At 37.5% G+C, this 27,846-nt stretch overlaps 1 protein-coding gene across 1 annotated transcript in view; it reads left to right on the top strand.

The window, feature by feature from the left end:
* Positions 1-27,846, top strand: part of LOC149828396 (protein HLB1-like) — an 86,070-nt gene that overhangs the window by 1,978 nt on the left and 56,246 nt on the right. Inside the window, exons 4-11 of the mRNA XM_090017555.1 lie at positions 229-342; positions 1,311-1,394; positions 2,641-2,691; positions 3,566-3,595; positions 3,819-3,881; positions 3,984-4,049; positions 4,213-4,341; positions 8,665-8,700. Of these exons, the coding sequence (XP_089873681.1) occupies positions 229-342; positions 1,311-1,394; positions 2,641-2,691; positions 3,566-3,595; positions 3,819-3,881; positions 3,984-4,049; positions 4,213-4,341; positions 8,665-8,700 (573 nt within the window). The remainder of the gene's footprint in view (positions 1-228; positions 343-1,310; positions 1,395-2,640; positions 2,692-3,565; positions 3,596-3,818; positions 3,882-3,983; positions 4,050-4,212; positions 4,342-8,664; positions 8,701-27,846) is intronic.

Genomic DNA, 27,846 nt, shown 5'->3' on the forward strand with positions numbered 1-27,846 from the left:
TGCTTCACTCATTCTTCTCAGTTGCCTTAACAGAAATGTAATTTAGTAGAAGTTGATAATCCACAAGTAGCTGTGCTATTCAAATCTGTTATAACTTATTAGACTTTCAGATAAATAGTTCTATTACCTTCAGACAACTGCATGGAATCTGAGTGCTGATTGATTTATATCTTCTCTTGTTTTGGGTTCAATCATTGAGGACTTACCCAGGGCATTTTCATCATGCAGGAAAGTGCTGATAATGTCGGCCCAGATTCTATCTTGCCTTCAAAAGATGCTTTGCTTGAAGAGGCTTGTAAGAAATATGATGAGGCTACTCGACTTTGCCCTACTCTTCATGATGTATGCTTGCATATCCATGTCTTGTTCCTCAATGCCATTTGTTTTTTGATATGGATCTTACAATTTTGGATTTCATGGGAAAGAATTGCTTTAACACTGATTTGTTTGTCTTCCATGAATCTGAAACACTAGTGAACCTTGGTATGTAACCTCTATGTTGTTGAAAGTTATTTACACATGGAGGTTGTTTCTAGATCTGCCCTTTTACTAAGAGTGTTACCCCTACTTAGTATTTCATGACCATTTGAAGAATGAAGCTGGTTCTTTTGCTGCTGTAGTTGTGGTACATGCAATTGATAATAGTCCCTTAAAACAGTGAAAACATGGGAACCATATGTTTGGTTTTTCGGTTATTGGATGTAAGGACATGTTTTCAACGCCCAGTGATTCTTGGGTTTTCTCAGCTTCCTGTCATTGTAAATCACAATAGCATCACCTTTTCAAGTTTGGTGGAACATGAGAAAGTGCAAGTTTTGATGTCATTCTCACTTGAGATTGCTTCTCCCTTGAATCCTGTGAAAGTTGGTCACAAAACTGACCTTGTGACCAACAATCGCAGCTTTTGGATTCTCAGCTGTAATCGTTCATCCCACCTATGACCAAAGCAAACATGCCTTAAGTATCATTCTGTTTGAAATAAAGTGAATAGAAAAGTGGGGGCTTAACTAGCAAGAGTGAGAAGCTTGAAAGGGTTATGCTCTTGTTTCTCCTTTTTTAACATATTATGTTCTTCTTTTGAGGTTTTTAGAGGTATCAAGTTTGAAGTTATTTTTGCTATCGTGTTATTCTGTCATAGAATATTAGCTTCCAGGTTGTGTTTTTTAGATTGATAGCCAGTAATCATCTGTTAGATTTTTCTCTTCAATCCAAAATTCATGAGCTTGGTGAGAACTGTCTTTAGTTATTGCACTCAAAATCTGATTACATTGGTGCTTTCTAATTGATACACAAGTTATGTTTGATACCAGGCATTCTACAATTGGGCCATCGCTATCTCTGACCGGGCAAAAATGCGTGGTCGAACCAGGGAAGCAGAAGAATTATGGAAGCAGGTGCCTTCATGTTAACTTTGCAATTTTGGTATCATATATTCTCATTGCAACATGTCTGTTGCAACACAATTGACCTATAAAGTTCAAAATATAAATTTATATAGAATCCCAAAAGAGCAAAAAGGCTGCAAGATACCAACTTACCACCAGTAGACTAGAAGCATCTACAACATGCTAGCAGTACACTACAATCAGTTTCCAACCATTTATTTTCCAAGTAGTGGATAACAGCCTATAAGTGACAACCATTCCAAGGGCCTTGGCATCCTTCCTCTGTCTGGTAGGAAGTTCTTTTATTGCCTCCTTGCAAAGCATCATACTGTCTCAAAGTTCGTTTCCTTACTTTCTATAGTGTCTCTCTTTTCTTTTATTTTCTTGCTTTTTCTGGGACTTAGCTAACAGTGTGCAAGCAACCAAATTCTTGTCTTGAGAGCATGAGAACCTGGGTGCTTGCCATTACACAGACAGGTTCACCACTTGCTAAGATATCTTGTGGCTATAAGATTTTCTGGGATCAGGTTTACTGTTTTATCAAGTTTGTCCTTTTGACATTGTGGCCACTGGAGCTCTGTTGACATCAAATGGACTTATTTTACTCCATTTCATGATTAAGCCTAGTCCAAATAAGATGGTATTTCTCACCATAGTCACCAATACTGCTGATATTTTGAAAATATTGTGATATTTAACTTGAAAATAACATGATGTTTTTAAAATACCACTGCAACACAAATATCCTATAAATATTGCAATATTTAAAAAATTTCTTATTTTCATAATTTTAAGTATATATTTTATCAGGTTCTTTGTTTCTTTTGTAGTTGAAAACTTTTTGGACTAATTCTTTATATTTTATTAAGGAAAAAAATGAAAACCTATTGTTTCTTATTTTATCATTTTTGAAAAATTTCAATTTTTAAAAATGGAGAGGTTTTGTGCTTTTCTAAAATCTTGCTTGAAAAACACTTGCTGAGAAATAGCGAGACTGATACTGGTGACTATGCTTCTCATTGATACAACTTCCTCTGGAAATCTTGGCCACCATATCTTGATTCTGAGAGTTTACTTATTTGAAGCAATATGTTGAATCTCAATGCTGCGTTATATTGTCAATTTTCTGAATTCACGCCAAGTTGTGCTATCCTTGTTGAGTGCTGGTAGCATGGTTCAGGCAGTGGTTGATTTTTATTCTAAATGTTTTGTGTGACCTGATAACAATAATTTGTTGAATAACCACCTTGTGCAGGCTACTAAGAACTATGAGAGAGCTGTTCAACTCAACTGGAATAGTCCACAGGTATTGCTTTTGAAGATTTTATATTGTCTTGTTACTCCCCTTAGCATCTACTGCTCGGTGTCTTGTAATCAAATGGTTCCTTCCATTTCTGCAACATCCTTCCATTCTGCAACATCAAATGCTCATGATCCTAGTTATCTGTTTCTTTTCCCATTCCATTTTTTTCAACATTTGTTCTAACTTCATGTTTTCATCTTTTAAGTAACTATGAACCTTTTTTATTGTGACAATTTATGTCAAATCCCAACTTGCAATGTTTTCATTTTTCAATAAGGTGAACAAATGTTTGAATTCATCTGCATCTTCCTGCATCCTTCTCTTTTTAGTGTGTTCAGGCATCTAAAACAACCATTTAGAAAATTCTAAATGAACAAGTTGGGAGGTGAGCAGGGCATATCTTTCCCATTTTTGTTCTTTTTTTCGCTTGGGAAGGGGGGTAAAAAAGTTGTTGCATCTTGAGTTATTGTGGATATGTTATTTGTAGAAAAAATGAGCTAATGCTGGTTGATGTTCTTTTCTTTCTTTTTTCATTGTTCTTGGATTAACATTAGATGAGAGAATGAAAAATTAATGGTCTATACCAAACAAACAAAGATTTTCATGACCAAGTAATTGGTCCAATTGTCATATTATACTTGGCGTATAGGAATAGCAAGTTGGCTATACCAACATATCCCTGAAGTTAGTTCTAACTTTGACAATTGGACCTATGCAAACCAAAAGTCACAGGAAGGTATCGTGGTTAGATTCCATAAAAAAATGCTATGCCCCTGTTTGTGTGCGTACATACATGTTTTGTATGTACAATTTAACCTTGAACCAATTTTGATTCATTTATCTTACTTTTTACATTGCTTCGTCTTGTTTGTTATAGGCACTCAACAATTGGGGGCTTGCTCTACAGGTATTCACCATGCAGTGTTTATGTGGTTTATTTTGTTCTTTTGTAATGCAGTGCATGATTTAAAAAATCTTTTGTTTTTTCTTTTTCCTTTACCTAATTCTTTCCACGCTTCTTCTTTTGTTGCTTGGTTTCAGTTTCACCATACTGTTCTAATCCTAATATGTGACTTTTCCTGTCATTATCTGCATATTTGTGATTGGTCTGGTTTTGATGTCACATTCAGGAATTAAGTGCTATTGTTGCTCTTAAGGAAAAACAGACCATAGTAAGAACTGCAATCAGTAAGGTGCAGCATTTATAATAAACTTTTGTGTAATTAATCAAGAAAATTGTGTAGAAGTTGCATTCTCTGCCTTGATTATCTATTAATTTGCTATTACCTTGCTAGTTCCGTGCAGCAATCAGGTTACAATTTGACTTCCATCGAGCAATTTACAATCTGGGCACAGTTCTGGTTCGTTTCTTGATTCAGTTATCTATTAGTTTTAAATTATAAAGCTGATTTTTGTCATCATTAGAGATATGGTTTTTGAAATTTATATGCATTCTATCATGTTTATTACTATGAAGGTGAGTTATTAATTTTATCATGTCATGGAACTTGAGTTTTTGTGTAGTATGGTTTAGCAGAAGACACATTAAGAACTGGACACCAGGTTAATGCAAAAAAAATTACACCTGATGAGCTGTATAGCCAGTCTGCTATCTATATTGCTGCTTCCCATGCATTGAAACCAAATTATTCGGTAAGTTGTATCCATTCTCTTTACAAGTTATATTCTGTATATTATTGCTGAACTGGAGAGGATTGTTCAGCATAGAATTTGGTGGCCTAGGAAAGTTCTTTGTACTTCCTATTTGGAATCAATATCTGACTTGACACATTTGCTTGCAAAATACAGACTTTCGTTTTCTTCTTTTTAGGGCTTCTGATGTTTCAGTTATGCAATGATGTCCCATGATGGTTTGCTGTCCATATCAGCACAAATACATTTCATTCCCTAAAATTTTGTTTAGAAACATGAATTGTTTGAACATATTCAACTTCATAACTTTTTTGGTTCTGAATATAAACTTGTAGACATGTATTATGCTTGGTTTGGGAAAATTATAGATGCATACGTTAATATGTTGGAGAAATCAGGTGGAAATCCTAATATATGAAAAAGAAAAATGGCTGTGAACAGACTTATTCTGGATTGGGTGCTCCACAAATTGGAGTTCCCATGGAACCATAATTTCTGTAAACTCTTTCCATGCGTGTTGACTTTTCATCTATGTTTTAATTTTTTTTTAAATATTTTATTCTTCGTATTCTAAAAAAAAATTCTTCTCATAAGTAAAAATGTTTGTATAGATGTGTTATGAAATGGATTGGTTTCTATAGATCTGATTACAAATTAAGTTGGGCCTTGCGTTTGAGTTTAGCCGGGACGTGAGGTGCTGACGTGGCCACTAATGTCATCCATTTAGCAAACACTTTGACAAGAACACTTGATGACGAGAAGGTTCAGTCTTAATTCTCTCAAGGCAATTTTTTGACATATTCAACAATTTTCAGATCTTGAAAACATTGGCATTCTACCATAACTGATGTACATTTTGCAAAAACTAAATCTGTCACAGACTGATTTTACAAATTGTCAACAGAAAAGGGAAAAACCTTCTTAGGCCCTGTTTGGATGTCATAGGGCAAAATTGGGTTTTACAAACCCAGATTTTGCCCTCAAAATCATGTTTTTAGCAAACTGGGTTTTGCCAGAAACCTGGTTTAGCTTGTTGGATGACAATAAAACCTGGAAAACCAGGTCTTGAGTTTCCAAAACTCAAGAAGGTTAAAAAAAAGGAAAAGTAGTGTTTGGTCATTTTCTGGTCAGCCAATGGCCAGAAAATGGCTGGCCAAAAAATGACCAAAAGGCTTTTCTTTTCTTAATAGTGTTTAGTCATTTTTCAGTCAGCCATTGCTCGGAAAATAGTCGGTTGCTATGTTACTTGGACACTGACATGGGTGTCGGTGTTGGACACAGGAAGAAGTGTGGGACACGGTGGATCTTAAAAAACTAGATACTTGGACATGGCAATGTATATATAAGAGATAAAACAGAGATTTAAAGAATTATGCAAACAAAACCATAAAATATAAAATGCACATTCCCTTCCCATTTGTAGTTTGAATTTTGATCCTTGATAATTCACAGTTTTATGAACAACTAAGATTGTAAGTACAAAAAGTCAAAAACAAATCATCAAGACTAATGCAAGTGTTAATGCGTGATGGATACTTCATAGGCTCTTCCACACTCTAGATTAATTGACACTTGTTTAACAAGTGTCCATAAAGTTGTACACCCCTGTCCTTTATGCAAGGAACTGGACACTTGTATGGACACTCCTTACACATGGCATGTCCAAACACAATTTAAAGTGTCGAACACTCAACACGCATGTCCAAAATTTTGGACACTTCTAATTTTAAAAACAGTATGTCGGTGCCGTGTTGGTGTCGGTGTCGGAAAGTGTCTGACACCGACAGTTCAGCTTAGGTGAAGTGTCCATGTAACATAGGTCGGTTGGTACCATCCGTGCTGGATGGTATTATCCCCGCCATTTCGGCCAGTGGCTGGCTGAAAAATAGCGAAATAGATAAAATTTTTGGCTATTTTTTGAAGTAAAAAAGAAACTCTTCCTTGCCATTTTTCAGCCAATAGCTGGCCGAAATATGGCCGGACAATGAAGTAAAAAAAAAAACATAAAATATGACCATTTTCCAGCCGTCTAGTGGTTGGAAAATGGCTGGGACAATACGGCCAGAATGATTTTCAACCGTTGGCCAGCGAGAATCTGGTTGGCCAGTGGTCGGTTTGTAAAGAGGTATGTGGAGTGGGGTTGAGAGAAGTGGGCTCCGCCTCTCCTCCCGCCCTCACCCGATAAACCAAGTTTACTTAGTGAAAAATCAGGGTGGGGGTGGGTCTTTCAAATCTGGGTTTTAACCCAGTTTTAAAAAAAAACCAGGTTGTACCTAACCTGGTTTGGTGATACTCAAACAACCACCAAACCAGGTTTTAAGGGTAAAACCTGGTTTGACAACCTGGTTTTGTGTGTCATCTGAAGGAGGCTTTAATGAGGAATAAAAGGTTTGGCTAGTTGTACCATCATAGTTCCTCCACCACGGCTGTGAAGAAGCATCAACCAAAACCCCATTTCTTCATTTAGAAGTCTGTGTGGTTCTCATTCCGATATTTTGATGCGGTCCATGAAAGAAGTGCCCTTTCATTCATCATAACCGAAACCTCCTCCACAAATTATACATCCCACAATAAAGAAACCCTTCTTTAATTCTTGATTGGCCAAGAAAGAACCAAAAAGAAAGCTAACATCATATTGACCTATGTAACACAGACTCTTCTAACAGGGCACCACACCCGCGTTGCACCCGCACCCATGCGGGTGCTACACTTGGATATGGCTTCCTTTGTGTCAGGTGAAGTCAACCACACTGAGTCCATTTCTATCCAAAAGTAGATTCAGTTAATCCTAACTAAGTCCAGTTTTATCTATATTATATATATATAAATACATAAATGCACACACATACATGTAGTGTTAACTTAAAACTGTTAAAAATTATATATATATACCCTCTCCGCACCCCACACCCAAGTTTTTTTAAAGTGCCCCATTGCCTCATCCACACCACTATCCTCACCCGCACCTATGTGACATAAATATTGACAAAAGAGATCTAATAAAATCTCTGTGCTATGATACATCAGAATGAAACCAATGAAGTCCTTTAGGATTCTTGGAGGAGTGGTCACTTCTCTTGGATCTCTACTGGGATCTTGAAATACCTTCTTGATATTCTACCATTCTGGCAAAGACTTGCTAAGAGGCATAGGATGGTGTCTTCCATAGATGTTGCTATGAGGAGATGGTGGAGAGGAGCTCATTAGAGTTAGATGTGTGTGTGAGAGAGAGAGAGAGAGAGAGAGAGAGAGAGAGAGAGAGAGAGAGAGAGAGAGAGAGAGAGAGAGAGAGAGAGACTGCTTTAGGAGTGCCAAAAGTAGCAAGCAGAAAGAGAGGATCAGAAATTTGACAAGTTCTGTGTTTGGGATAAAATTCATGTTGGGTGAATTAGATAATATGTATCATCATGATATCATCTAACACTTGGTCTAGTGTGAAAAATTCATCTTCACATGAATGTGAGCTGGCACACATTTAATGGGTAAGATGGGCAAAATGTACCAGATATCCCCTTATCCAATTTCTCACTGAACCTTTTTGGTGCCTTCTTGGAGTGGCATATACACTATGTTACATGATGCAGACACAGGCGTGAATATCACATTAACATGCTTTGTGTAACAATGGAGTTTTGTAAAAGCATACCACACAGAAATACATACATGTAGAGGTGGTGCACTAAGACACTCGGGAATACTTAGGGTATGGGAAAAGGATATCATGATTTGGTTGCATCAGTGATATCCTTGTAATTTATTGGATCTCTAGGAGAGACCTAAAACTAGCATAAGTCTACAATTTTATACGTTAGTTTTCTCTCCCTTGATGCTGGTTATTGCTAACATAAATAGCCCAAATAAAGATAAGTAATCTGATTGTAAGACTAGTGGATTTGACTGCCACCACATGTGCAACTTGCTATCCTTGTCCATGCAAAATATATGTGCTGATTGCAAGTCAATTTTTTTTTTATGTTTCTTATTTTTCATTTATGCTATAAATGTTATTTTTATTTGCTTTATTGTTATGATTCTATGGTTAAAGTAGATTTTGTTTCCATGTATATAGAATTGAGTAGGATGATCTCTTATCAAAGCCAAAGAAATTGTTAGGTTTGGCTGTATCATTGATGAAGATTCTGACTGATTTTAGTTGTCTTCTCAGTCTTGCATGTTGATTCAATCTGCCTTAAGAAGAAACACTCTTAAATACATTAGTGATTGAAAACCACTTGTTCATCTTCCTTTCCTCCAATTGCTGCAATTATTAATTAGCTGCACGGAAGCAACCTTTTTCATGGTTATTTGTGCATGGCCATGCAGGTTTACCGAAGTGCCTTGAGGCTTGTACGATCCATGGTTAGTACAGAATAGCTATTATGCATATATTTGTATTTTAGTTGATAATAATTAAATTGCCAATGAATGTGCGTTCTTCTTGTCTGCCTTGATATTTAGTTGGCTTTGTTTTGGAAAATGGAATCCCTCTTTTTTTCTCTTTGTTTTGGAAAATGGAATCCCTCTTTTTTTCTCTTTCTTTTTCACTGATTGGTGATGCAGTGGCCCAGACTGACCAAACATCACCTCCATCACTTCACTCTGCCATTTGTACAAAAATTTCAGTGGCAGCTATGGAACTAATAGAAAGTGGAGACACTTTTGGAGAACTTTCATTACACTGGATGTGGTAGTCAGCTCTCAAGACTTCCTTTTTCCCACATAAACCTGCTGTAGGTTGTTTTTTTATTCCCCTTTTAGGTTGCTTTGAACGACTCAATTTAACTGCATAGAGAAAAAAAAATCAAACTTTTAGAAACTTTCTACAATCAACTATGTTCCAGTGAAGTGAAAAAAAACGTTGTTGCCTTATTCATTTCAATGGGGGCAAATAACTTATTATGTAAAGAGTGAATTTACATGTTGATTCATAAAAATAAACATAAGTTTAGTCGCAAATTAGTACCCTTCAGAAACAGTAGAGCCCTATACGGCACATATGTATGATCTTATAACCTGAAACGGCATGGTAGGCCATAATCATCTGAGTTAGCCTTTTCTTCATGGTGCTCTAGCAACAGATGCCTCATACTGCCAGTAACGTGTTGCTGGAATTTGACATCATCTCCATTACTTGCCCCTTGGCCATTAGGAAAAAGAAGGCATGCAAATTGGTTGTTCCTCAAAACTCTATCTTTGATACCTTTGAAGTTGATGAACAGAACAATAACTAAGACTTCATTTATCATTTTACCAAATTAGTGTAATGAAGCAAAAGAAATACAAGAAAACGCCACTAAGGGCTACAAGCGATCACAAATACAAATAGGTCACTTATGGACTAAATACAATCTCACAAAGGAGATACACAATAACAACTCATAACATAAAACATAAAAAATATAGTTTTGTATTAATCACCAATATGCTTAGAGAAGCATTACTTACAAAATAGAGGAGGGCTCTATTTATAGAACCAAACATGAGAGATGGGAGGCAGTCAGCTAGTTGTTGGACTGCCTCCAACATCATATTTATGACTGTTGGGAGCAGTCCAACGACTAGTTGGACTGCCCAACAGCCATTTTGACTAAAAACATAAAAATAAAAAAACAGAAAATCTGCAAAAAAAGAAGAAGTAAAAGTACTGTGCAGCCCCCTACTAGGCTGCCCCCTATTGCAAGAGTGAAATGACTGATACCTCTGATGGGTATTTCAATTTACATACACAGAAAAAATATAAATATTATATATAATATATACAAAATAAAAAATATTTATTCAATATATATATATATATATATATATATATATATATATATATATATATATATATATATATATAACTTCCGGGCAAGGGTTGCTAGGTCGTCGCCCGGAAGCGACGCGTCACACCGGCGCCCGGGTGTGGTGTCAAATAGGCAAGGGTTCCCTCACTTTGTTGGACGGGTGGGGGTAAAGAAGTTAGTCCAAGACCATAAAATTAGGTTAGCCACTTGAAACATAGGATCTTTAACAGGTAAGTTGGTAGAGTTAGTAGATGTTATGTGTAGGAGAAAGATTGATATTTTATGTCTACAAGAGACCAAATTGGTAAGTGAGAAAGCAAAAGTGATAGAACCTTGGGGATATAAGATTTGGTATACAGGAATAAATAGGAATAGGAATGGAGTAGGGATTGTTATGAGTCGTGAGTTTATAGATAATGTAGTTGAGGTCCGTAGGAAGGGTGATAGGATTTTACTTATTAAATTAGTATTAGGTACGAATATTATTAATATTATTAGTGTTTATGCACCTCAAGTAGGTTTAGATGATTCCATTAAGCGTCAATTTTGGGAAGATTTAGATGGAGTAGTACAAGGGATATCTTATGGAGAAAGGCTTTTCATCGGCGGTGACCTTAATGGGCATGTAGGCATTAGTAGGGATGAATTTGAGAGTATCCATGGGGGCTATGGTATAGGAGAAAGAAACGAAAGTGGAGAAAGGATTTTAGATTTTGGTTTGTCCTATGATATGATCTTAACAAACACTTGGTTTAGGAAGAGAGAGTCTCACCTAGTAACATTTAAAAGTGGGGTTAATACGAGTCAGATAGATTTTTTCGACTTAGAAAGAGAGATAGGGGTTGTTGCATCGATTGTAAGGTTATACCGGGAGAAAGTGTAGCTACACAACATAGAGTCTTAATTTTAGATCTTAGAATTAGACAATACCGCAAAAGGGATAGACATATGATAGATCCTAGAATTAAGTGGTGGGCACTGAAAGAAGCTAATCAAGGAATGTTTGTAGAGCGGGTAGTTAAGGAAGTTGATTGGTGTCTCGAGGAGGATTCAGAATCTATGTGGAATAAGATAGCGGGTGGCATGAGAAAGGTGGCTAAGGAGGTATTGGGTGAGTCTAAAGGCGGTGCACCGCTAGGTAAGGATACATCGTGGTGGAACGAGGATGTCAAATTAGCTATTAAGGTTAAAAGAGAGTGTTATAGAAATCTAAGTAAAAATCGTGATAATGAGAATTTGGAGAAGTATATGATAGCAAAGAAGGAAGCTAAAAAAGTAGTTCGGAACGCGAGGGATAAGGTATATAAGGAGGTTTATGACAAGTTGGATACCAAAGAGGGTGAGAAGGATATTTATAGGCTTGCAAAGATGAGAGATAGGAAATCGAGGGATCTGGGTATGGTTAGATGTATCAAAGATGAAACACATAGGGTTTTAGTCAAAGATGAGGAGATTAAGGAGAGATGGAAAGATTATTTTGATAAGCTATTTAATGAAAGTCATGCTCAGGATCTTGGAGACTTTTCAATTCCTTTTTATGAGATGAATCGTGACTTCATGCGCAAGATTCAAAAGAAAGAAATTGCAGAGGCTTTGAAGAAAATGAAATCAAGAAGGGCAGTTGGCCCAGATGGTATACCTATCGAGGCTTGAAAATGCTTGGGAGAGAAAGGTTTAGAATGGTTGACAAATCTTTTTAACAAGATTTGGCGGACAAATAAGATGCCTAATGAGTGGAGGAAGAGTACTTTGGTGCCTCTATATAAGAATAAGGGTGATATACAAGATTGCACAAACTATCGTGGTATAAAACTCATGAGTCATACTATGAAACTTTGAGAGAGTGTGATTGAGTCTAGGTTGAGGAAGATTGTCATGATATCGGAGAATCAATTTGGTTTTATGCCTGGAAGATCAACTATGGAAGCTATACATCTTCTTAGACAACTTATTGAGAGAAATAAAAAGAGGAACAAAGATTTGCATATGGTTTTTATTGATTTGGAGAAGGCTTACGATAGAGTACCTAGGGATGTTCTCTGGTGGACAACGATGAAGAAAGGTGTTTCTCTCAAGTACATTAGTATAATTAAAGATATGTATGAAGGAGTAGTAACCAATGTCCGCACTTGTGGAGGGGTGACAACCAATTTTCCTATAACGGTTGGGTTACATCAAGGATCTGCTTTAAGCCCTTTCCTATTTGCTATATTGATGGATGAGCTTATGAGATCAATTCAAGAAAATGTGCCGTGGTGTATGTTGTTTGCTGATGATATTGTTTTGATTGATGAGTCTAGAGCTGGGGTTAATGCTAAGTTAGAATTATGGAGACAGACATTGGAAGCAAGAGGTTTTAAGTTGAGTAAGAGTAAGACAAAATACATGGAATGTCGATTTAGTAAGCAACGAAGTAGTGATGGGAGTGTAGTGAAGCTTGGTGAGCACGAAATACCGGTGGATGATTCTTTCAAATATTTGGGATCTATCATTCAAAAGTATGGAGAAATTGATGGAGATGTAAATCATAGGATAAAGGTTGGGTGGATGAAATGGAAGAGTGCAACTGGAGTGTTGTGCGATCGTAGAATGCCATTGCGGTTGAAGGGAAAGTTTTATAGGACGACTATTAGGCCCACTTTACTATATAGTACGGAATGTTGGGCTGCCAAGAGACATCATATTCAAAAAATGAGTGTAGCTGAGATGCGTATGCTGAGATGGATGTGTGGAAATACAATAAAAGATAAGATTCAGAACGGGAAGATACGTAAGAAGGTAGGCGTTGCACCCATTGAAAATAAGATGAGAGAGAATCGTTTACGGTGGTTTGGACATATTCGACGAAGTCCTAATGATGCTCCAGTTAGAAGGATGGAGAAATGGGAAAATATATTAGTTAAAAGAGGTCGGGGTAGGCCTAGGAAGACATGGATGGAGGTGATAAGAAAGGATATGAATGCTTTGAACCTCACCGAGGACATGGCATTGGATAGAAATGAATGGAGGAGAAGGATTCATGTGGAAGACCCATAATGATTTTCTTTGTTGGTTCATATCGCCGACCCCAATTGTTTTGGGATGAAGGCGTAGTTGTTGTTGTTGTATATATATATATAGAACTATATATATTATATATAAATATACATATTAGATAGACACAATATCTTAACACCTCCCCTCAAACTCATGGTGCAAAAATCGAGAGTTTGTCAAGGAGAATGTGAAATCTGGGCGACGAATGCACTTTGGTGAAGAAGTAACTGGCACTCAGATGGTACATATAACAACTAAATGGTCTTCACGAACGCAATGACAATTTATTTCAATGTACTTGGTTCTTTCATGGAACATATGATTTCCTGCTATATATATTGCGTTCTTTTTGTCGCAACACAGTCTTGAGGGTTATGCTACGTGAACTCCCAAGTCTTTTAATAAGTGTCTTAACCATACTAATTCGAAAGTAGTTGTCGCCATGACACAGTACTCTGCTTCTATAGAAGAAAGAGACACCTTTTGTTGTTTTTTGTATTTCCACGAAATTTGCGAGTCACCTACAAATATAAAAAAACTGGTGGTTGAGCGTCTATCATTCACATCTCCACTCCAATAAGAGTCAGAATATGCAATAACTTCTAATGCAGAAGAAGATGAAAGAAATAAACCATAATTTATAGTGTTTTTAATATATCTAATAATTATCATTACAACATTCATGTGTCATGTAGCAAGGGCATGCTGAAATTAACTAACAAAATGAATACAACAACAACAACAACAACAACAACAACAACAACAACAACAACAACAACTACGCCTTCATCCCAAAACAATTAGGGTCGGCACAATTCTAAAAAATCAATAGCATGCGAAATATCAAGACGAGTAATAGAGAGATAAGATAGGCTCCAATCATTTGTCTATACGGAGTTGAGTTCTTTAGAGGTTCTCCATCATCTTTCTTATCTTAGCGTTGATGACCTCTAGAGTAAGGTTGTAAGTAGCGTATTGTTACTCGAATCGGTCGGCCCAATAGTAACACCATATCGTATCGTATCATAAATTTTTAATAAAAAATTCTAAAAAATCCCCAAAAATAAAAAGTTCAGAAAAAATTAGTAAAAATTCTAAAAAAATCATATCACATTAAATAATGATGAATTGCGCAAAATAAAACTATAAAATCACATGTGATGTAATACTTGTAAATTTTATCGCATAAATAGACTTGAATTTCATGGCCAAAATGTAGTACGAGAGTATTTTCATTTTTAAGTTGATTTATATTGGATCCCGGATATTTTTGGGATCTTCGATATCAGATTCTAGAAACCGTATTTGGATATCCAATACTGGATCCAAAATGCTTTGTGTGGATCTTTGACATCGAATTTTCAATATCTTAATGTAGATTTTACATCGAAATCGTAATGGTCCAATTAAAATTTTGATATTGGATCCATAGTATTTTATTTGGATCCATATCGGAAGTTTGAATCTCTAAATTTAATACTAGAAGATTCGGATCTTTGGGATGGACCCAGAAAGTCCTATTAGGGATCCGATACGTGTTGGATCGTGGGTCCTCATATGAAAGATCCAATAAAAAATTTTACCTATATCATAATGATAACAAATCACGAGTTCTTTTTTTTTTAAACCCACACTATCAAGTGTTGGGTTGTGCATGTTCAAACCCTATATTGTATAACGCATATTTGGTGTGTGTGTGTGTGTGTGTGGGGGGGGGGGTCTATACTGAACCCCAACAAAAAGAAAGAAAAAATTTAATACAACTAAAGAAAAAAAAAGAAAAGGAGGGGGGCGTGAAACCCCCCATTCACGCATGAGGGTGAGAGGGTGGGGGCGGAAAACCCTCTCTAACTTCCCTTTTTCCCCAATCTTCTCACCCACGACCTCTCTTCCTCCCCATTCATCTCCAACTTCCACCCACGACCTCTCCTTCTCCCTTTCACGAAAATCATAAAAACCCTAGCATGTCGTGATCCATCTTTTATCTCTCTCTCTCTCTCACACGGTCCAGAGAAGGAGGCTTCACGCAACCACTGCAGCAAGGGGTGAAAACAGCCAAGAGGTAGGGTCTCTATGGTTTTGTGGTGTTCATTGTTCCAAGGTTATATCATGTGTATCAAGCTTACACACCAACAATCAAAACAATCACATAGGGATTTTGATATATTAGAGCACGATCGGTCAATACACACCAACAATCAATATGCTAGGATCAAATTGTTCTTTGTGCTTCGTTGCTGAAAACTTTTCGATTTGCCTAAAAAGATGACATGAAAAATTTAAAATTAGTTGGGTTTGAATGAAAATGACAAATAAACTTTATAATTTTATATACCTCTAGCTCAATCGTAAGTTGTAGAGAACGTAAATAAGATCATTGAGGCTTTAGTGTTGTAATCTATTTCTTCTTTTGATATGGATTTGCTCAAAATGCGAATGACAAAAGCTCTCAAATTTGAAACATCATTTCCAAACCTGGCCCACCACATGGCAATAACAAATATACAATTATACAAAACATCATAACTAAATAACAATTTGAAATTAAAATTGAAATAAACAAAATAAATTACCTGGATGCATCGTGGCATGGTTTCACACTACTGTAGGTTTCACCATATTATATAATGCATTATCATAAGTTTTCATTTCCTTATGAATTTGATCTTGAACCCTATAATCAGAGTTCAACCTTTCGATGCAATGCAAAAGTTCTTTGTTGACTTCCCTGTCCATTTTAAACGTAGGGGAGTATCTAAATGCAGAATTTAAATAATATGCTGCAATATGAAGATGTTGATGAAGTTGCCCAGTCCACCTATGATCAATGATGTTCCATATAGGCATGCACAATTTTTTTCCCCTTCAAATTATCTCTAATGACTTCTTTTTGCCTTATCCATCGCCTCATAGAGATAATCCATAGTTTGTCTGTCTTCACTGTCAAACAGTCGAAACCAGAGTTACAAGTCGAGGAAGCGGGAGCGGGAGTGGGAAGCGAGGCACTTTCAAAAATTTAGAAAGTGTGGGACCACTTAGAAGAAAATTCCGAACCGTCTCGGAAGCGAACCGGAAGCGAGGTGGAAGCAAAAAAATGGAAAAAATGGGAAAGCGCGCTTCCCAAAAAAGGGGGACGCTTCCCCTCACGCTTTGAAAGCGCGACGTTTTGCGCTTCCGAAGCGCGCTTCCCCTTTTACCTAGGCGCTTCCGGTAACTCTGGTCGAAACACCTTCACCAAAGGTATAATTATTCTCAACAACTTGACGCATGAATCCTAAAATTCACTTCTGAATACAATATCTACAATTTCTCCAGGTTTTCTTTTTTGTGAATGGAGATGTGCATTCCACTTATCTGATGAAAACATTTTTTTAGTGCAGCTCTATTCTTTATTAGACTTTGCACTGTCAAAAATTTCGTATCAAATCTAGTAACTACACTATGAATCAACTCAACACCATCAATACACTTTCTCATTAGGCTTAAAACCCATGCATGATTGCAAATAAATTTAGTAATATTTTGGCAGCATTCAATTGTCTAATGTACCTCATTCATGCTGTCGATGTCCTCAAGCATGAGTTCTATGCAATGAGCATCACACGAGGTCCAAAAGAATGACCCAAAATTTTATGCCAATTCTTTGCCTATTGCCCTATAATTTGCTGCATTATCAGTAATAAACTATACAATGTTTTGAGACTGAACCTCTTTTGCAAGCTGTTTAAAAATCCTCATTAATACATCTACTGTCTTGGGCATATCAAACAAATCAATTGATTTAAAAAGCATAGTTTATTTGAGGCAATAAACAAGAAAATTTATCAAGGTCTTCGACTTTCAGTCTGTCAACCCATCTGCCATGATGCTACACTCAGTTTCTTTTCATGACTGCCCCATCTCCTCACACTATGCCTTCACTTCTTTCATATTAGTATCTAAAACTTTTCCTCTCAAAGCATGATATTTAGGCATTTTATATCTAGGCCCGATACTGGTTATGACATCTGCCATGACCTGAAAATAAAAGGAATTTGCCGCATTGAAAGGAATCCAAGCATCATAGAACCATCTCCCAACTGTGACATCCGCTTGCTCGACTAAATGTTGAGGAGTCATTGCAGTACGAATGTTGGGTTGCGCCTCAGGAGCAGTCGTAGGAGGGAAAAAGCTCCTAAGAGAGTCTAGCTCTACCTCCTAGTACTCCTCTTAAAGAACTCTCTCCTCTTCTTTTTGTGCCTGCGGCGGCAACCACGACACTACTACTGGCACCAACCACACATTTTCCCTTCGCTGTAGAACTTGCTACTCTGATCATATGTTATGGGCTGTAGGATCAGAAGTAGGGAGCTCATCTTCATAATAGACATCCTCCCAAGGTTTCACATACTCCATTTTTGCTTCATTCATCTCACGTCTTTTTCCTCTTAGATCATCAAGTAATTGTTGACATTGCCATTTTACGGTATCCAGTAATTTTCTTGACATGCATGCATGCACATTATGTTGTGTCCCGGCTAAATGATGTGTCAACCAAGAGATACCACTCGCTAAACTATTTTGGCAATAGTTGAATTTGATTTTTAATCGGTTTCCACTTGTTACTTGAGTGCACCATTGCCATGCCGGATCTTTCGATGTCATCTTCTCCCAAAAACACTCAATAACAAGCAAAGAATAAAGATTTTTTACTTTAACCCACTTCCTTGAGTGAAAAAATGGGTAGAAATGCACTCTTGAGAAAGTCGCAAAAGCCCTTTCCCTTGCGCACGAATCAACCCTCAAATCGATCTCATGAAACCTAGGGTGCGTGGGTTCCCTTCTAACAACTTCTAGACATATGGAGAACTCGACCCTCAAGAGGCCTTTTAACCCCCCCCCCCCCCAAAAAAAAATTTTTTTTTTTTGACTTTCGGGTCTTTTTAAGTGCGCCAGACCCGCATCGTACGATACAGGTGTATCGTACGACACACCCGATTCACACTTGTATTGCGATACAAGTGTGTATCATATCATAAACCCCAAAAGTAACGATATGTATCCTACGATACAACACAATACAAACAACTTTACTCGGGTGTATCAACTTCTTTTTCATCAGAAGCCCAAATTGTTTTATTATCTCGACAACATACTTACTTTGAGACAAAAAATAACCACGAGGTGAATATGCAACTTCAATACCAAAAAAGTAACGTAAAAAATCAAGATCTGTCGTATCAATGTTGGACTTGAAAACATCCTTGATATGAATGCTGTCCGTATTGTATCGATGCAAGAGATCAAACCGATACACACCTGTATCTCGATACGGGTGTGTATCATAGGTGTATCGCATGTATCTTACGATACGGTCCTTGTAGACTTCAAAATGGGCAAAACCATCCTTTTATGTTTTGGGGTTTTAAATAGCTTTTGAGGGCCGAAATCCTCATTCGCATAGAACATACTGGAGAGCTTCCCACGCACCCTAAGAGCCGTGAGACCGTTTTGGGCCCAATCTTTTCACCCAAAGAAGTGGGTTAAGGTAAAAAAAATGCATTTTCATCATTTTTCTACTCAAGAAAATGTGTTAAGGTAAAAAAATATTTATTCTGAGTAAAATTACAAAGCTACTCTCCAAAATATTTTTGCCTCAGGGGCGTTGCCCCTACAACCCTTGGCCAACTTACCGCGAAGTTGGATCCGCGAAAATTAAAGATTTATTTCAAGATAGAAATCAGGCTCCACACTCTAACAAAAATGACATCAAATGATCCGACATGACAATGGGGCACTCAAGTAATGAGTGAAAACCGATTGAAAATTGAGTGCAATTATTGCCATAATATTTTTGTTTATTTAATATGAAAGTATGAGTCATGTAGCATATTCTTAATTGCAAGATATTTAATATTTAAAGATGTTCCATCGACCATTGAAACATAACTCATTGGGGTTAATGTGACATTCGGATAGTACAGACTCATTAGGAGTCATATGAAAGGAAGCATCAGAATTAAGAATTGGAGAAGTTTTACTGGGGTCCACGCATGTAGAGATGACCGCACCGAAAAAGTAAGAAGTTTGAGTTTTGAATAGTGGTTGGAGAGCTTCTATGAGTTGATCAAGGGACATGTTTTCAATATTTTTTGGAGCTTTCATTTACACCACCTTTTTCGAATGATGACTTCATAGAGGCCACTCTCTTTTCTTCTTTTCTATCTTCTCTTTTCCTTTTTGAGTAAAACGGCTTGATGTGACCCGATTCATTACAAAGATGACATAATTTTCCTTTTGGAATCATAGTCATTTGAATTTCTTCCGAAACGTGGAGGTTTATAAACCCTTGTGTGATTTTCAGCCCTTGACATAACAATCACCAATTCTTCATCTTTTGTGGAGGAGGGTTTCTTTAATCTATTATCTTCCATAGTTCTTCTAGGGTTTCAACTATGAAAGAAACACGTCCTCTACGAAGGAGAGGTGATTTGTCCCCTCAAACTCAGGTCTAGTGCTCTATTTTGATTTGTTTTTCACGGAGTTCTCTGTCTACTGGACAATGCCACTTAGGCTCTATAAGAGCTAACTCATCCCAAAGAAGAGAAAGTGCATCATAATATTCTTTTGTGTTCATGTCCCTTGGTTCATGGTCTTCACTTTCTTTTGGAGGTTACATACATGGGTTATATCTCTTAGGGAATGCATATCTTGGAGATACTTTCAAGCGTCATTATCAAACTTAAATTTTGTCAAACTAGAGCACCTTTTTATGTCAACACTATTGATAAGTCATCCCATGATTTTGGCCTTTCTATCTCTTTTCGTAGTCGACAATGACTTTATTCATATAATCTCATTGAAGTGCCATTTTCATTCTTGAAAAGTACGAGCTTTGTTCTTTCTCGAAGCCATTCACCAAACCCCATAAACCCTTTTCCCAAATTTTATGCTTCACTGTGGATGCCCATATCACATAGTGTCACTGAGTCTCACGGGAAAGAAAATGATGACTACTCGTTCATCCTCTACTTATACAAGAGAAAAAAATGATATAAAGAGAGAAAGAGAAAGAAATAAAGAGAGCATGGAAGCAAGGTTCCTTTGGACACCACGAGCTCACGATCACACGATCCACAATCTCGCATCTATGCGAATAAGCTTCACACGGATCTCAATACTGATAGCTCTGATACCATGTAATGAAGCAAAATAAATACAAGAGAATGCCACTAAGGGCTACAAGAGATCACAAATACAAAGAGGCCACTTATGCACCAAATACAATCTCCCAAAGAGATACACTAACAACTCATAAGAGAGAACATGGAAAAAAATATAGTTTTTGTAACGACCCCAACTGACCCTCATAAAAATAGTGGACTTTTTTTTTAAAACAATTGTAGAAACTAACCTATGGATCCGAGGCCTCACAAATTTAATATACCAAACCACAAACCAAACTATGCATTGAATCAAAAGAAGAAGAATCAACTTTATTAAATCAATAATGTCAAGTAATCTAGGACAACAAAATCGTCCGTCTCAGTAGAGCCACTGTCATAAACCAAAAAATCAGTCACGAGGTTCGTAGTCTCCTGGCAGTTAGTCAGGATATCACTGAGCATCTATGCCTGTAAAACAATTTTAAGAAAACGGGTAAGAACCAAAGTCCTTTGTACGAATTCCTCTAAAAATCCAAACGGTAAAGAAAATAGCATAAACAAATTCATGCATAAATTTCAAAAAAATATCACAATTAAACAACTTAACACAATCAACTTACTATTCATGTATTTAAACAAAATATCATGCAATAACAAATATTATGCAAAGTCAAATATGCATAAATGCATGAACTAATGCTGAACAATAAATATGCATGATTTGATGCATATGCATGAATAACTTATTAAGTTATTTATCAGAGTTGTTTTTTCATACATGTCCTTATTAAATGCACACAAGTTTAATTTTCACTTTTTCTTAAACTCGCAGATACTCAAAAGAGGCATAAATTGTCGAAGTCCAAGTTAAGTTCCCAGTTGTAGCTTAACACACAATTTGTACTTTATTATTGGGTTCCACACTTGTTCCTTGACCGATATCAGGAATCCTCACCTCCTATCGGAACATTAGAAATCTCTACCTAATGCCGGGACATCAATGAAAATCCTCAACCATTGACGCTACTTTCTTGGTATTACCAAAATTATAGCTGAGTCAACAACACCACCCTCAGACAAAGTGGCTTAAATCTCCCTAAAACCGTGGTCGGGAGGTGAACCACCACATCAGGTTTATGGGCATAATTGTTAAAATATGATGTATCTTATATATATATATATTTATATACCGTAAGGGTATTTATGTAATTACACATGTCTTGCACATAGTCTCTTTTGAGAATATGATTGTAACTTATTTTCCTTTTTTATTTTCTCTTTTTTGCTTTTTTACTTTTTGCTTTTTGTAGCTTTGATTTGATGTAACATGGGGGACCCCCAACACACACATTGGAGCCCTCTCTAATGGTTACATTTCTAACCGTTGAGGGGCTCCAACATGTGTATTGGAGCCCCCCCATGGCTCCTTTCTCTTATAAATAAGGGTGAATCCCCTTTAGGTTTGTTAAGCTTTTGTAAAGCCCCTCTTGGGATCTCATATATTGAAGTTCATAATTTTTAATGCCTTTGTGCATGTGTATCTGTCTAAGTCACAGGGACCCGGCAAAACAGGTGCTGCACCCGCGTCGACGTGACGCGATGTGGGTGCGCGTGCGGGTGCGGCACCGGGTGCGGTCAACTCACCCAGGGTCATTTTTGTCCACTTTTTGGCATTAAAAAAAAATTCCTCGATGAAAAGGAGGATTAGGGCAAAAATTTTTTTGTCCCTAATCTCTCCTCTTCTCTCCCCCTGAGCTCGAGCTCTCTCTTACCGACGTCCCAACTCCACCTCCCAGGCTCCTCCTTTCCTTTCGCAGGTACGTACCCTCTCTCGCTCTCTTCTTGTGTCGGCAGGGGAGGGGGCTGAGCCCCCCCTGCACCCTCTCGCTCTCTTGTTGGGTCAGCAGGGGAGGGGCCGAGCCCCCCCTTTCGCTCCCTCTGTTTTCAACAGGTGAGGGGTCGAGCCTCGCCCCCCCCCTCTCACTCTCTTGTTGGGTCGGCAGGGGAGGGGCCGAGCACCCCCTTCCCTTCTCGCTCTCTTGTTGGGTCGACAGGGAAGGGGCCAAGCCCCCCCCCTCTCTCGCTCTCTTGTTGGGTCGGCAGGGGAGGGGCTGAGCCCCCCCTGCTCCCTCTGTTTTCGGCATGGGAGGGGCCGAGCCCCCCCTCTCGCTCTCTTTTTGGGTCGGTAGGGGAGGGGTCGAGCCCCTCCCCCCTCTCGCTCTCTTGTTGGGTCGACAGGGGAGGGGCTGAGCACCCCCTGCTCCCTTTGTTTTTGGTAGGGAAGGGGCTGAGCCCCCCACCCTACTCCCTTTGATTTCAGGGGAGGGGCCGAGCCCCCCCTCTCGCTCTCTTTTTGGGTCGACAGGGGAGGGGCTGAGCTACCCCTGCTCTCTCTGTTTTCGGCAGGGGAGGGGCCGAGCCCCCCTCGCTCTCGCTCTCTTGTTGGGTCGGCAGGGGAGGGGCTGAGCCCCCCCTGCTCCCTCTATTTTCGGCAGGGGAGGGGCCGAGCCCCCCTCGCTCTCGCTCTCTTGTTGGGTCGGCAGGGGAGGGGCTGAGCCCCTCCTTCTCCCTGTGTTTTCGACAGGGGGAGGGGGTCGAGTATAATTGATTTGAAAATTTGAATGTATTTTTTTTTTGTGTTTTCAGGATAAAAATGACGGATAAAGGGAAAGGACTTGCGTCATCCCAACATGTGAGTTCTGCTGCTAGTTTTGCTGATAGTTGCAGTGAGATTGATGATGTGGGGATCCCAACATGTGAGTTCTGCTGCTAGTTTTGCTGATAGTTGTAGTGGGATTGATGATGTGGGGCTACTATTGGTACATGTAGATAAACTTGCAAAAACTGGAGAAGGAGGTAGTGGAAACAAGAGATTTCGATGCAAGCTCTGCGAAAAAGATTTTGTTGGGTCTTACACAAGAGTGAAGGCTCATTTGTTGAAGATACCAGGACATGGCATTTCAGCTTGCAGAAAAGTTGTTGAGGCAATGCGAAGACAATGTAAGAAAATAAAAGAAGAGTATGAGAAGAGAAAGACAATGGCCGATTCTTTTGCAATTAGTGTGCCATTTGCAAGCCATCAAAAAGATGCTGAAAAAAAGAAAAGTCAATGTAGGAGGTAGAGGAACGATACAAGCAACATTCAATACATATGGAAGAGAAGAATTGGATAGAAAAGTTGGGAGGTATTTTTATTCTGGTTCACTCCCATTTAATGCGGCTAGAAATCCTTATTGGAAGGATTTAGTAACATCCTTGGCAAATTGTAATTTGAGTGGTTATGTGCCTCCAAGTTCAGAAAAAATACAAACCACACTTCTTGCAGAAGAGAGGGGAAATGTGGAGAGGTTGCTGGAGATTAAAAAATATTCATGGGAGCAAAATGAAGTTTCTATTGTGTCTGATGGATGGACAAATATTCAAAGGCGTCCATTAATCAATTTCATTGCTTGTTCGCCTAGTGACCCAATATTCTTGAAAACAGTTGATGCATCTGGGGAATATAAAAATGCAGAGTATTTGAAGGGATTGTTTATAGAAGTGATAAAAGAAGTGAGTGATCAGAAAGTGGTACAAATCATTACAGACAACGCTCCAGTTTGTAAAACTGCAGCGTTGAGTTTGGAGAGTGAGTACCCTCATATTTTTTGGACTCCCTGTGTAGTACACAACTTAAATCTAGCCCTAAAGAGCATCTTCAACTTCAAAGAAGAAGAAAATTCACAAGCATATGCTTTATGTTCATGGATTGAAGATTTAGAAAGAAATGTCAAAAGCATTAAGAATTTTGTTGTTAACCACCATCGTGCTAATGCTATATTTAATAGGCATTCTGATTTGAAATTGTTGAAGGTCGCTGACACACGTTTTGCGTCCATCATTGTGATGATGAAGATGATTAAAAGAGTGAAGAATGCTTTGATTAACATGGTGACTGATGAAAATTGGACATTTTATCGTGCTGATGATAATATCAAGGCTCAAGAAATTAAAAAATTGATTCTTGATGATGAGTTTTGGGACAGAGTGGTATACTTCCTTCAATTTACGCAATCTATTTGGGAAATGTTAAGAGAAGTTGATAAAGATGAGCCCATACTTCACAGAGTTTATGAAATGTGGGATAATATGATTGAAAAAACACAAGCTATAGTTTTCAAGCATGAAGAAAAAAATCCTGCATTGGATGACTCAGATTTTTTTAATCATATTCATTCAATTTTAGTTAGAAGATGAGATAAGAGCAACACTTCTTTGCATTGCATGACACATTATCTTAATCCAAAATATTATGCAAATAAGTGTCGGGCTGGTGGTATTGGTCGTGCCCCTCCAAATTTAGACCCAGAGCTATCAAGACATAGAAATATGTGTATGACAAGACTTTTTCCAGAAGTATATCTTCTATATCAAGTCACACAAGAGTTTGGAAAATTTTCATCTTCGAGATTATATGGACCGACATTATTCGCGAGAGAAGAAGATAATATAGATCTTATCACATGGTGGTCAACATTTGGATCAGAAACATCTCTTCTCCAACGTCTTGCATTAAGATTGCTATCGCAGCAAGAAATTGGAGCACATATTCTCAAATCTATAACATGAAGAAAAACAAACTCACCATCTAGCCTGTAGAGGATTTAGTATATGTTCATTCAAATCTTCGATTACTTTCGCGAAGCAATGATGAATACAGATACTAATTTGCTCTCTTAGTTATTTGATTATTTCTTAGTTTTTATTTAAATATACTTGTATTGTATTTAACATTTTCAAATTGGGTTTGTAACGCAGACAAGGAACATCCAAATTTTGGGATGTAAACCCAGAAGAATGTGACTTCGAGGGAGAACATGATTTCAACATAACAAACATGGATTTAGCTGAGCCCAGTATTCCTTCTAATGATGCATTTGATGATGAAGAAGAAAATTATTAGCATCCATTACTTCATTAGGATATACTTTGGTATGTAATTTAGTTCTTTTATGCTTTACTTATTTGATTGATATTTAGGTCGATTTATGTAATTGCTTTACTTATTTGATTGATAATTTGATATTTAGGTTGATATACTGCATGCATGATGAATGATATTATGACAATGTTAACTGTTAAATGTTAAACTGTTAAAACTTCAAAATTATATATATATATATATATATATATATATATATATATATATATATATATATATATATATATATATATTTACATTTTTGCCCCTGCCGCACCCTCGCACTCGGGTTTTTTGGAAGTGCCACATCCCCGCACCCGCACCCATGTGACATAGGTATCTGTGCCTTTGTGCACTTGTGAGTGTTCTCCTTTGTGCCTTTGTGCACTCTTTGTTTTTCTTGTATTGTGGTGCTACACAAAATCTCTTTGTATAGAGATTTTCACATGGTATCAAAGCAAGGTTGTTTGGAGAAAGAAATTGGTGCGGTTCTTCATAATATCAAGTGTCTCGAAAAGCGTGCCTTCAAAATTTTTGGTGATTTGAGTGGAGACTCTTTTTCATTCAATATTTTAGAAGATTACTACAAGATTTATAATCTTATTGTGGTACATATTCTTTTCTCTCATCTTACCTCTCTAATGGGCGAAAAAGACTCTCATTTCTCTCTTGGTTTCAAACTAAATGGCTCAAAATTTTACGTGTGGGCCAGAAATATGGAAGCTCACATCAAAGGGAAAGGGCTTTGGGGTTACATTCAAGGCTCGATTCCAGAACCGAAGCCTAAAATTACTTTGATTAAAGAAGGGGAAATCAAAATTCTTGAGGGAGATGAAAGAACTAAGGCTCTTGAGGAGTATAGTAGGAAACATGAGGAGTGGGAAATGAAGAACTTCAAGATCTTGTCTTGGATCTTTTCTTCCGTTGAGACAAAAATCAATGCCAACATTATAAAGTTTAAAAAGGCTTCTCAAGCATGAGAATACCTTGAGAAGATGTATACTTCTAGGGACTTGTCCCATAAGTATTATTTTCAAAAGAGGGCGTTAACTCTTCTTTAAGGAGAAATGTCTATAAGAGAGTATTTTGCGAAACTCTCTTCTATTTGGGACGACCTTGCCATGCTTGAATCCAAGTGGAGTGGAGAAGCTATAAAGCTTCGTCATAAGCAATTAGAAGAAGATCGATTCTTCAACTTTTTGAATGGGCTAAGGCCCGAGTTTGAGCAAATAAGATCCTCTCTCTTACTCTTTCACCTCTTCCTCTCTTGAAGTTGTTATAACTAAATTAAGCGGAGAAGAAACTCGTATGGGCATTAGCAAGCAAAATCCTAGTGTGCTTGCAATGCCAACAAATCAAGAAGAGTATGACGGTGTTAATGTCGTTTCTAGGCCCGATAACAATCTAGGGACATATAGACCTCTTCATTTTAAGAACCAAAATCAAGGTAATCAAGGAGGAAGAAGAGATTATAGCAAAATTTTGTGCCACTTTTGCAAAGAACCGGGTCATATCAAACCAGTTTGCCCAAAATGGAAGAAACTTCTAGCAATGGCAACTACATCTCAGATTCTCAACCATCTAAAGAGGAATCTTCAAATGAAGCTCTATCTCTCAATCAAATTGTGGAGGCTCTTCAACCTCTTCTAAAATGGAGCTATTTTCGGCGCCGTCATATCCACTCCTCCTCCAGGTAAAACTTCTTGGCTCTTAGATTCGGGTGCATCATTTCATATGACCTCAAACATTTCCTCTCTTTTCGAGTATTCTAAAAATGTGTTACCTTCTTTTGTTTCAACCGTGGATGGTAATGTGAAAATATCTCAAAAAAGAGATAAAGTGTGCGATAAGCACAACACCACCAATGTGCACAAATGCACAAGAACACTTAGAACAAATGTACACAAAGGTACAATAAAGAAACTCAAATGCACAAAGGCATACAAAATATAAAGAATTTTATTAAGAAGAATGGAGAACAAAAGCTCCAAGAAGTGCATTTTACGAAGGGGGAACTCCCCTATTTATAAGAGGAAAAGGAGCCTTGGAGGGGCTCCACTAGCTGTTGGAGCCCCTCCAACGGTTAGAATTCTAACCGTTGGAGAGGCTCAACAGCTAGTGTTGAGCCCTCCAAGTTGACTTTGAGTCAACAAAAATAAAGACAAAAAAACTGAAAAGAAAAAAGGAAAAAGAGGAAAAGTAAAAATACAAAAAGAATTACAACATATTCATATTATGAATATGCGCAAAAGAGAAATGACTAAAATACCCTTGCGGGTTTTACAAGAAAAAGGAAACATATATATTTACATATATATATATATAGAGATAGATACATATACATATATACATGATGTATATATGTATATGTATCTCTCTTTATATATATGTAAATATTTACATAAAGAGAGATACATTTTAACACCCTCCCTCAAACTTAGGGCACAATGACCGAAAGTTTGCTAAGGAGAAAGTTGAATCTTGGAGAGCAAAGCGCCTTGGTGAAGAAATCTGCCAACTGATATTCTGAAGTTACATAAGGAAGATCGTTGACTTTTTGTAGATATGCCTCTCGGAC

This window comes from Nuphar pumila, chromosome 9 (assembly GCF_984573655.1).
Source record: "Nuphar pumila chromosome 9, dmNupPumi1.hap1.1, whole genome shotgun sequence".
Lineage (NCBI taxonomy): Eukaryota > Viridiplantae > Streptophyta > Magnoliopsida > Nymphaeales > Nymphaeaceae > Nuphar > Nuphar pumila.